Here is a 10866-nt window from a genome sequence, read left to right as displayed (position 1 = left end):
GCATACAAGTGGGGGCATGGACAAGGAGTCGTCCCATTGGGCAGTCGTAGGCAGTACGTTGACAGTTGAGAACTAGCAAATTTAGGAGCGGGGTCAGTCATTGCTGCAATACTATTTCCGGTACTGACAACCGATCGTCCACGCCGGCCCTCTCGTCTGTGTTGTTTTGCGTATTCAGCCCAAGAACCGCATAGTGTGAAAGTGCATTCTTGCAGAAACGAGGCGTGCTAAGGGCACACCTATCTCTATTCTATTTTCTCAATTGCGCATGCACTGGCACCGTTACAAGGCCTGTGGCAAAACAAAATCTGATTGTACCTGCCTCAGTATCAATGTGGCTCTCACTGGTGGAAGAATATTCCCAAGCAGAAAAGCGTCAAAACGAGAGTATCTGCCGCCCAAGCAATGACTTAACTTCAGAGTCGACAGCCCTGAACTCCGCAGCGAGGTACTGCAGCGATGGTGCCGCTTCAGCATGATTCGCAAACACTATGAGCATGTCTTGGAGGCCACGCATTTCCTGGACAGGCGCTTCACTGCCACCGCCGACGTGCAAGTACGATGTGGGAACCGAAAGCTCAACTTGTCTCCTCAACGCCGCCAAGTAAGCCTGCATCACGCAGATGGCAACACTCAGCTCCTCAAGTCGCATGATCGGGTTGAGCAAGGCACCTGTGACATGTATGTATAAAATTGTACCAAAAATCGGAATCTGGGTGTGACGGGGCCAGTCATGATGACGGGTGGCAAGATGATCAAGCAAGCGCCCTCATAATGCCATGATTGACAACATTGCCAGATGATGATAACAGTGCTGCCCCACAACCAAAACAGGGGTGGGGGGGGGGGGGCATCAGGGCTTCGTACCATAGCGGATCATACCATAATGTTTCAGGCAGTGCAAAGTTAACCACGCGGCTGAGCATACTCTCTTGATACACACCTCTTGGAGGATGCTGTCTCCACACTGTTGGCATATGTGGTCCAAGCCCTGATGCCCAACTGCAATTCCCGGATAGCATTGGACGAGACAAAGCCACAATTCGTGAAAGGCTGCTAAAATCAGCAAAGTGGCTTTTCGAAGACGTGGGAGTTGCCAATGTCTGTGTGCAAGCCATAGTGTTGTGAGGAGCTGCAGCATTATCAAGATAAGCAGCAACGTACCCGGCATGCCAGGAGCGCCGTGTTCCATGGCAGTGGGTGGCGAGCAAGCTGAGCGGTCTGCGGATCGGTGACGAGGGGGACAGACTGGCAGAGAACGAGCTCAAAGAGGGGAAGGAGGAGGGAGTGGCGCTGCTGCATGGCGTTGAGCATGGCCTGAGAGACAATCTCAGGGCCCTCGAGGGCCACGCTGGCTCCCCCATCCGGCCACAAGCCGGCCTCAAGTTGCAGCAGTCTCGTCAGGATGTGCGCCTCTGGGAACCTGCAGCAGCCGCCGTGCTGAGTCCCCGAGGCAGCTGCTCGCTTGCTCAGCGCCAGGCGCAAGAGAACTCCGCAAAAGACAGGCGCATCTCTTGTTTGGTTTATTACTACGTGCTTGCATGTTGACAGAACCACAGGGTGGCCTGTGCGACGGAACCCTGTGCTCTTCCAGGCATTCGATTAGGGGTCGGATGGCCGACTCAAACAGGGATCTCATCCCCAAGTTGCCAATCTCATCCCCAAGTTGCCTCCCAAGCAGGTCAGCCAGCTTGCATGGCGGCACATGCATATGAATATGCAACCGCACCGGGTGATACCCAACATGCTCAGCAGTTGCACAATAGAAGAACTACATGGGGATTTCATTCAAGGAGTTACATCACAGGACTGCCGGTTCAACCGTGCCCAACGGTCTGAGCAAGAGGTTAGCTAGGTATATGCGATCCATAGGGCAGGCCTCCTATGTGTCTTATGGTCGCGCAAGCATCCATCCAATGAAGGGCCAGTGATAAGTGGCAACTTGCGGATCTCATCACACACAAATGAGACGCGCAAGAAATACCAGGGACGCACCAAGGAGAGGGGAAGAGGCGCAGCGCCAGGTCTTGCACAAGAGCGCCCACGCGGCGGACAGCCTCGCCCTGAGTGAAGCCATCAATAACTTGAGGTCGAGTTCCCGCTTGTCCTCTCGTCGTGTAGGCTGCCTCCACTGCATCCTTGAGCAGCAGGTCCCAAACTTGCTTGATGTCTACCTCGTTGTCGTGCTGCGAGTAGTGCAGGAGCAACAGGCAGATGGCCCACAGCTGGTTTGGCTGCATGCAGGCACACCAATGAGTGTGCTTTTCTAGCGGATTGAACGCTCGACCAATGGCATGGTGTCCTCGGGTGAATGGACCTGCCCGGCCCTGGGGATGTGCATGATATTCTTCCCAAACCCTGACATATTCAAAACGCTCTCTGTGTAATGAAGTATCAAGTCGCGTCATGCTTCTTGTCTTTCTTGTCATCGTTCTGTTCTGATGCTTTGGGCCTTTTCGTTTCTCGGCTCACGTCCCACAGGGTGTGAGCCGGAAGGGTTTGCTTAGCATCGTGTGCTAAGGTCTGTGGTAGTGTTTGCTTGGTGGAATTGGCTTTGCATTATGTTCGAGTCTGTGCCAGCGTTTGTGCGTCGCAGTTGTCTTGCCACCCCTGTCTAATGCTGTTTGACGCAGTTGCGCCATCTTACAATCCTCGCCATACTCCTCGTTGGACTCGGTAGACAATGGCTGCTATGACGAAACAGAAGTTGGCTTGGCTTGGGGCGTTCGCAGCATCGCTAACAAGGAACTGGACATTGCTGAGCGAGCCGCACTTGGAACCAAGGCTCTTAGATTTCGAGTTGTGACATTGAAAATGGTTGATTTCAGCTTTCTTCTGGCATCTGAGTCGAGGACTCTTCAAACTAGCTCTGGGACTTGTGAGTGGATGCAGTTTACGCCATATTGATCCTCTCCGGGGCGCCTCATCCACTGTCGGCACGATTCTCTTTGCAGAGATACGAAGTTCCGAGGTTCATGAGTTGGAGATCTTTGAGCAGCCGTTCTTTGGTGCTCTCGCTACTCCCTCTGGGTCTGGGGTCAAGGTTCTGTTTTGCCTTTTCAGAGGGTGCTTTCGGCTTTGCCCTGATCGTGTGGTGGAATGATCTCCATATCAGCTTTGTCGCTTGTAGATCACTGCAGTTGAGACATAATAACCAATTTCCGGGTCCCTCGTTTGTATTTACATCTCCCTCGGTTGACTCTGGTGGCCAGGAAACTCCCTTGCTTGTGTGGCTTGAAGTCCTGTGATTCAGCAATCGACAGGAACTGTGCCGATTGCGTGTTGGCTTTGTGGTATGGCTTGAGCTATGGTGATTCTGTCTCTCTGTGTAATGAAATATATGCAAAAGATCATGGCGTTGCAATGCAAGTGCCTTTTTTCCGCCGGTGTTGCTGTCTGATATACCCAGAAACGAGGAGAGGACAGGCAAGTGGGGGTGTGTTGGCCGCTTCCCAGCTAATCTCATCACTTGCTGTTGACTGATGTAGACCAGAATTGCATCGTGCGAAGAGATCTAATTTGGTTTCCAGCTACAAACCGGACACGCGATGATTATGCAGATTGGAAAAGCAACGATGTAAAAGCAACGAAAAACAGTCTTACACATAATCATCATCGCTCAGGACAGTGCCTGTATGTGCTTTGCTGAAACCTACGAAGGAGTGGGATATGGATATGCTCTAGGCCAGGGCGCCCGGGTTCACCAGTGCTTGAGAGCTCTTCGAGGACGGCAAACGAGCCAGGAGACGCGAAGCGCACCTGGGCGTAGGTATTGAAGAGTGCGCTAACATCCATGTATGAGCTCTCGAGCTCCGCCACCTGAGCAGCCAGAGTGTCAGCATTTGCGGCGCCCATGAGAGTGGTGGAAGTTGCCGCTCCACGCTGATGCAGAGCCTCCAGCGTCATGTCCTGAAGGAGGGAGAGCTGCAAGTCCGCCTCGTATGCGTCGCTCACAGCCTCGTCGCCTACGCTCTTGGCCTGCATCGTCACAAGCAGGAATACGATCAGATGGACCCGAATCATCAACTCATGAGGCCATCACAAGGTTTCAAAAGCAACAAATCAATGAACTGATTCGATTGCCAAGTAGGACTTGGAGTCGCCAGTGTCCATATAGATGCGGTAGTATTTCTGCAACAAGATACATCATTGCAATCATTCGAGTGTTCTTTAACTCAGATGACGGATGCTGTTTCAAGAAGCCGCAAAGCCTGAGAAAGGGGCACATGCGGCATCGAGAGGATGGGGTGGATGGGACGCACGTGAAGGATAGCTGACTGGAAGCACTGCGCGCGGTTGGGCCGCTGCTGGGGAGGGATGGAAGCTGCGTATTTGGCGCGTCCCAGGAACGCGAAGACTTCGACGGCGTGAGAGGAGTCTCGGCGCTCCACGTAAAGGTCTGCCAGCAGCCTCAAGTGCAGCACAGCCTGGCTGTCGAGTGGACTCGTCAGCACAAACTGCACAACCCAATGGAACTGTTAACAAGGTGTACATGTCCTGGACCAGGATGAGCCCTGTACTGCACCTTTGCCACTCAATATGGCCACGATGTTGTGTCTTGCACTTCAATGTGGCCGTTTCTCCATGTGCAAGCCAGTGCAGTGCTACCATCCATCATGCCGATGGGTCAGCGCCGCGCAGGTTACTGCGACAAGGATGCCTCACGATGCTCCATGGAGTAGTACACCATGCAGCTGCTGCACTACAAAATCAGATGTACAACAGCAACTCCAAGGCCACTGTCCTAAGCAAGTGCACAATGTACAAGTTGCTAATAGCATCACCCGAAGCAAGCGTCCTGACATACCAACCTGACGTGACATGTTTTCGTCGTCTAGTACATTGCAAGAAAGGACGTCAGCTACGTGGAAGAGCGGAGAAATGGAGATAGGCCGTTGCGTACCTGCTCAGAGAGCTGCTCCCAGGGGATGGTGTAGGGCCGAGCGACGGCGCCAAGGGTGAGCAAGTGGCGCTGGAGCTCGTCAGAGGCGGGAATGAGGCGCACGAGGAGCGCGCCGTGTCCAAGGGCGATGAGCCGCCGGAAGAGGGCGTGCAGCATCACCTTGTCCCCTGTGGCGGCTGCCGCTGCCAACAGGCTCTGCAAGCTTCCTTGTGCAGCTGGCATCCCCGCCGATGCCAGGTCCCCCGCCAATGCGAGGAGGTCTGCATAGTTGGCTTCTCGCCGCTGCGCGGCTCGATCGCCCTCCAAACCTGGCAGCAGTGACTCACCGCTCGCGTCCTGCATGCCACCGAGTCTAACATTGACTCCACATGGCTGTACCTGTTAGGCATGTCCTTGTAGGCGTTGTGCTCGCTTGCGTGGACCTGGCGTGAATCCCAATTGTCTTTCGGTCTGTTCACCCCTTTGCAGTCGGAGTGCACATGAGCTGGCGCAAAACGGCAAAACAGAGGCCTATGAGAGCTTTCATGGAGACTTAGTGATATGCAGAGTGTTAGACGAATTTATGGCCGCAGACAGCTTCATGATGCCAGTGCTAGGAGGCTGCAATCATGAGCCACAGGAGAATGACGATTTCGGCCTGTGCTGACTACTTCTTGCTCTTATGCATGTGATGTCACGATGATGATGTATCTTTCTACGACACTACCGTACCCACATGGACACTGGCAACTCCAAGCGGCAAATCCAAGCGTGCAATGGATTTGCCGATATGAGATGTGAGAATCAGGGGCCCACTGATAGATGGGCGCACATAGGGACTAGTGCACAGACAGGCAAGCGCGTGCGGAAGCTTCTCTGCAGCGGTTCAGGGCATGGTCAATCAAAATCATAGGAAGCATGCAAGGCAGTCCTAGCAGGAGGGTCATCTCAGACACACAACAGATGTCTCCTCCAAACGACGGGTAACCACACAAGCACCCATTCGCTGCTCCAGCGTGACCGATTCGTCCAGAGAAAGCAAAAGCGCACCAGAGCGTCAGCTTTATTGGCGCACAGCTGCACAATGCCCTCGTACATGCCGACCTTTGCAAGCAGCGGTATGGTCTCGGCAAGCTGCACAGCGATCGGCACCTCAAGCACGCTCGCAAGGAAGTCACGAGCGAGCGCCTCGCGCTCATGACGGGGCATATCAGGCTTATTTGACCGCTCCAGCTTTTCAAATGCTCGCAGGTAGATCTCATGGTGGTACGGAAAGAACGATTTGCAGCCCTCGAGCAGTTCCTGGGAGAGCGCGTACGGGACGGATCCATCTCGGATGTGCCGCTTGAGTAGATCGAGGAGCAGCGCTTTGACGTGTACACGGCCGTCGTTAGTCAGCACTTCACACAGGCGCAGGCGCTGCAGCGAGCGCTCGAGCTCCGGCCGGCTTTGGTGGAGCAGGCGCACCACATGGTGTTGAGTCAGCTTCCGCACCAGCAGCAGCGCCTCTGCGGCGCCCCGTGCAAGATCCCTGCAACATGATCGCAGTCTCTTTCTATGCTGTTTGCTGTTGCCATATTGACTGGCTATCTGTCGATGATGTATCTTTCTCAACACTACCGCACCCACATGGCCATGGCAACTGCAAGAACTACTTGGGAATCTACCGCTAGCGAATCAATATTCCACCCATGTGTCGGTCATCATCACTAGTTCCACGCTACTTCTCTCATGTGTGACTAGTACTTACTCTACATGAACAGCGTATGGGAGAGGATGTGGGAGCGAAATGCAAGCACATTACAATCAAAGTAATCAGGAGATGTACACCGCACCGGAGTTCAGAGACTTTGGCGTGCTCGATGTTAAAGGCAGGCTCACGGCGGGCTTGCTGGGAGATCGCTGCGCTGGGGGGGGGCATCGCGCGATTGCGGCCATTGCTGCTCGTGAAGTCAATGCTGCTGAGGTGCGTGAGCATGCGGTCCAGCACGCGCTCAACTACACGCGCCAACTCTTGCAGGCGTAGCTGCAACAGCTCCAGCATGGACATCGGGAACGCCGCTGCCACGTCCGTGCTCCCCTTTGAAAGTGCCAACAGAGGCGCATCCCACACCTACGATGCAGTGCACGCTGTGATGCTAACAAAGCAGTGTGTCCATGAGAAGGCCAGTGCGTTGCCAGAATGGGTTTCGACCCCAGTTCTGTCCCAAAAAATCATGCATTATCGGGCATCTGGACCCGCAGTTCACAGGCCTGTCTGGCGACACACTGAGCAAGACTGCCACATTTGCATGGAAGTGGCAGGCTCTGTGAAGCGTACGATCATCGTTGCTTTTGGCCGGCTTCACGTGTATGTGAGAAGTACGCTGTAGCTCATGCATACTACATAGACTGTGCACAATGTAGAAGTCCAGTTCATGCCCGGAAATCTGCCCCTCACCTTGCCGCATCGTTCATTATGTGGTATGCCCACTGGTATCCTTTGGTGTTGCCCAAGGAATTGATGCAAATGAACTTATCGGGACCTTTTACGGAGAAAGAACCTTGCAAACGTGAAATCAAACATGAAATCAATAAGATCGCCATGCGACGCAACAATGCACTTAACCTTGCAAGCAGTACCAACGAATAAACAGCGATGGAAAAGAGACCCACCTGGTGGAGCGTGCGGTACATGAAGATGCAGAGACCATGGTGCATGCTGGACCACTCAGGCTCTGACTCATCCGTGACCGTGCCGTACCCAGACAGCGCATACCCGGACGGGTTCTCTGCCCGCCACTCAGGCATGCCGACGAGTGACACATCCGAAAGGCACTGCTCAGCGAGCTGCACGACATCGGGGGGCACGCTATGAGTCATGCCAGAGGGCGTGGCGAGCAGGAAACACAGCGCGCACGCCTCTGCGGAGCCTATGTCCAGAAAGAACTGCCGCACGGCCGTCGCATTGCGACGCAGCAGCAAGGTTTGGAGCATCTCGACGGGGCGGTTGCGCGTCAACTGTAGCACGCCGGCGGTGGACATCGCAATGAAGCGGGGGGGGGGGACAAATAGCTGCAGCTGGCGCTCGTCGCACAGGCCCGCGCGGAGCAACGGTGCATAGAGGCTCTTCTGCGGTAGCTCAGCAATGACGTTGACCTCGCCTGGCAGCGCGGCATGCACCTCCGCTACCACCTCAGACAACCGGCTGCTCGCTGGTATGCTCCCTAGGCGGTTCTGCTGCCCACATCAAACAAGTCAACCGAACACATGACACAGGAACAAGCAATTATATATTGCATTGCCACATATACTGCTGCACGTGTTATGTGGATCATCGTCGCGGTTTTCTTCCAAACTCTCTGATCTACTGGTCTGTCTCAGCGCACAAACCAATGCCACACGAGATGAGAACAAAACTAGATAGAACCACAATTGTCCAACGAGCGCATGCAGGATTGATGAAAAACCTGTTAGCGGGCATGATCCGCTTGCCTGTTTGAAAGTAGCAGCTGCCATCGCAGTTCAAATGCTCATCAGCAGTGACATTCCACGACAAGAACGCTTCACACACCTGCTGCGCGTCGCCTGCAGAGCTTTGGGAATAGCTTGGGAAGGTGCAGAGGACCTTGGACAGCGACCCGTCCCCGGTAGCGCGCTCCGCGAGCAGGAGTGTACTGGACGAGTAGAGCGCGGTGATGGTGTGCTCGATGCTGAGGGGCCGCTGAAGGCCCTGGCCGGAGCTGCTGGCGCTCCTCGCCGCGGACCCTGCCAGCCCGTCGTTTCCCCACACCACCTCGGCCTGCGTGCGTAGCAACAAACTCTGCGAATACAAGGTACCTCCGCAACGAATCACGGTGCCGCCAGCTGGAATGGCGCCACAGCAAAGCACAGCGTGCTTGAACACAAACCTAGAAGGTGTAAGCGTCGGGACGGGCAAGTGGAAGGACGCACAGTACATGTGCGGTTATCAAAGCTTCTACCAACGACAAATTCCGTGCGTAGCACCTGCCTACCATAGGCAGTCGACGACCAAAATGATGTTTATACGAACGCCGTCAAAAGCAACGCTTAGCTTTGTCATTGCCGAGTTGCACTTGGGAGTTGCCAATGTCCATGTGGATGCGGCAGTGCTGAGAGAAGACACATCATCATCAATCCTAACGTGTGTTCTCACCCCCTCAAGCAGGTTGCTGAGCTCGTCCTTGTTGAGTCTGATCACTACGGCTTGGCGTTCATGCATACCGACCTCCAATCGCATGCTACGGCTGCAATATCGGCGTGCATTATGATATCCAGACACAGCTGCAGTTGACAGGGAGCGCCAGTCCAGCTACTCACTCACTTCATAGTGCACCTTTGACACCATCACGTGCATCAAGCCCGGTCGAGAATGCAAGAGGCGCGCAATACCTTGAGGCTGTTTGGAGAACCGACGCCCGGCGTGCGGCCACCGGGGGGACGGAACGTGGAGAAAAAGACACGGCGGGCGTCCTCGGTGACGGCCACCACATGGAGGCGTGTGGAGGTGTGGGGGGGGATGACTGCAAGGTGTACGATGCGGGCGCCCTTCTTCTCTGCCGGCCTGAACACCTGGTTGCCCCCCGGGGCCGCCTGTGCGCACGCTTGGAAATCCGCCACCTCAGCTACGCGGTGTGCGGCGGCAGCGCCGTCGCGGCCGAGGTAGAACAGCTGAATCACGGAGCCCTGCGAGAGTGTGTAGAGCAGCTGGCGGCTGTCGTCGATGACGATTGTGTCCAGGGGTGCCGACTTGACGCCCATGAGGTAGGGGAGGTAGCTCGGGAGGAGCTTGAGGAAGGAGGTCGTCTGGCAGACCTTGCGCATGCGGCTGTTCTTGCCGTAGACGATCTCATAGAGGTGGCCGTCGGCCCCTCCGAGGAAGATGCGGCCGCTCGCCGTGGCTGCCATGCTGCACATCGTGACATTGTCGCTCGGTATCGAGTACCCTGTAAGCGCCGTCAGTAGCACCTGCAAGCGGTCATGCCCGTCATGTCGTTTGCGCCCTGTATCCCGGGCAGAGCGATACGCAGCAGCGGAATGAAGCGTGGCAGCACGCATGACAATCCACAGAAGGTCGGGGCTAAGACCTGTTGAATGTCAGCCCTGCACACCAAGAATGCTGCGCAGCACCACAATCCTGTACATACTGCAGAACAAGTGAGTTTCAGGCACGTCAAGGCCTGCAGGTTTGTCACATCATACCGGCGGCTAGACAGTGCAAGAATAACATTGAATAAGGGAGGGTTCTTGCGACGCACCTCGCCCTGAATCGTGCCATCCGAGAAACACACACCGACGAGCACGATCTCGACGGTGGTGCACACCACCAGCACGTGGCGGATTGCTGATAAAAATATGCCAGCAACGGGGGTCGCTAGGCCCACACAGCAGATAGGCTGCTCTTCGCTGTTATACACGGCTGGCACCGGCTCCCTGCACAGCGGACTGAGTCATCCATCTGTCTGGCGGTGTTCTACTCGCTACTGCACGGTATACGGCACGGTACACTGTTAGCTGCATCCACCTGTCAGAGACATTGAGTCATTCGACTGTCACCCATCTGCCCCCCTGCAGTCACCAAAAATTGCGTGCCGGACGCTGTTACAAATTGACAAAGCTTGCCAAGTGGCAGTCAGAGTCGGCGAACTCTGTCAAGATGCGCTAGGGTTGCAGGATCTACATCGTGTCCCATCATCATTAAATCACATAAAGAGACGCGATTATCATAGCCCAAAGCCTTGCTGCATCAAATTCACGCAATCGGAACAATGCCACTGAATCATCAAAACTTGCAAGACAAGAGAAGCTTCCTGGCCACGTCATTACATCCTCACCATGATTTCCCTGGATGTTCCAAGCTCCATGGATACAAAAAAAATCCAGAAGCCCACAGTTCTATCGTGAACATCATCGTTCCGCAGTCAACCAAACGCTGGTTAATGTACAAGGTGACGTGTTGTCAGTTTGTTACCTTGTCCAAGACC

The 10866-nt window shown here is 54.8% G+C and overlaps 1 protein-coding gene across 1 annotated transcript; it reads right to left on the bottom strand.

Annotated features, from left to right (window-relative positions):
* Positions 1-4175: 4175 nt before the first annotated feature.
* Positions 4176-8822, bottom strand: LOC149808874 (nuclear pore complex protein NUP155-like). Its single transcript, XM_089995121.1, has 6 exons — positions 8292-8822; positions 7538-8101; positions 6718-6995; positions 5933-6413; positions 4904-5239; positions 4176-4457 (listed from the first exon to the last, which is right to left on the bottom strand). The coding sequence occupies exons 1-6, from the start codon at positions 8820-8822 to the stop codon at positions 4176-4178; spliced, it is 2472 nt and encodes an 823-aa protein (XP_089851247.1).
* Positions 8823-10866: the final 2044 nt, after the last annotated feature.

The sequence above is a fragment of the Nuphar pumila genome, unplaced genomic scaffold (genome assembly GCF_984573655.1).
Source record: "Nuphar pumila unplaced genomic scaffold, dmNupPumi1.hap1.1 HAP1_SCAFFOLD_2066, whole genome shotgun sequence".
Taxonomy (NCBI): Eukaryota; Viridiplantae; Streptophyta; class Magnoliopsida; order Nymphaeales; family Nymphaeaceae; genus Nuphar; species Nuphar pumila.
The sequence above is the reverse complement of the archived record's forward strand: the minus strand, read 5'-3'. Positions and strand labels throughout refer to the sequence as shown.

What these genes read in the sequence shown, in the direction of transcription:
- LOC149808874 (XM_089995121.1), bottom strand. Translation starts at nt 8,822, where the DNA reads ATGTACTGTGCGTCCTTCCACTTGCCCGTCCCGACGCTTACACCTTCT. An exon ending in GCGCTCGTTGGACAATTGTG is followed by an intron (nt 8,102 to 8,291) that starts GTTCTATCTAGT and finishes TGATGTGGGCAG; the next exon opens with CAGAACCGCCTAGGGAGCAT. An exon ending in GCCAAAGTCTCTGAACTCCG is followed by an intron (nt 6,414 to 6,717) that starts GTGCGGTGTACA and finishes ATCATGTTGCAG; the next exon opens with GGATCTTGCACGGGGCGCCG.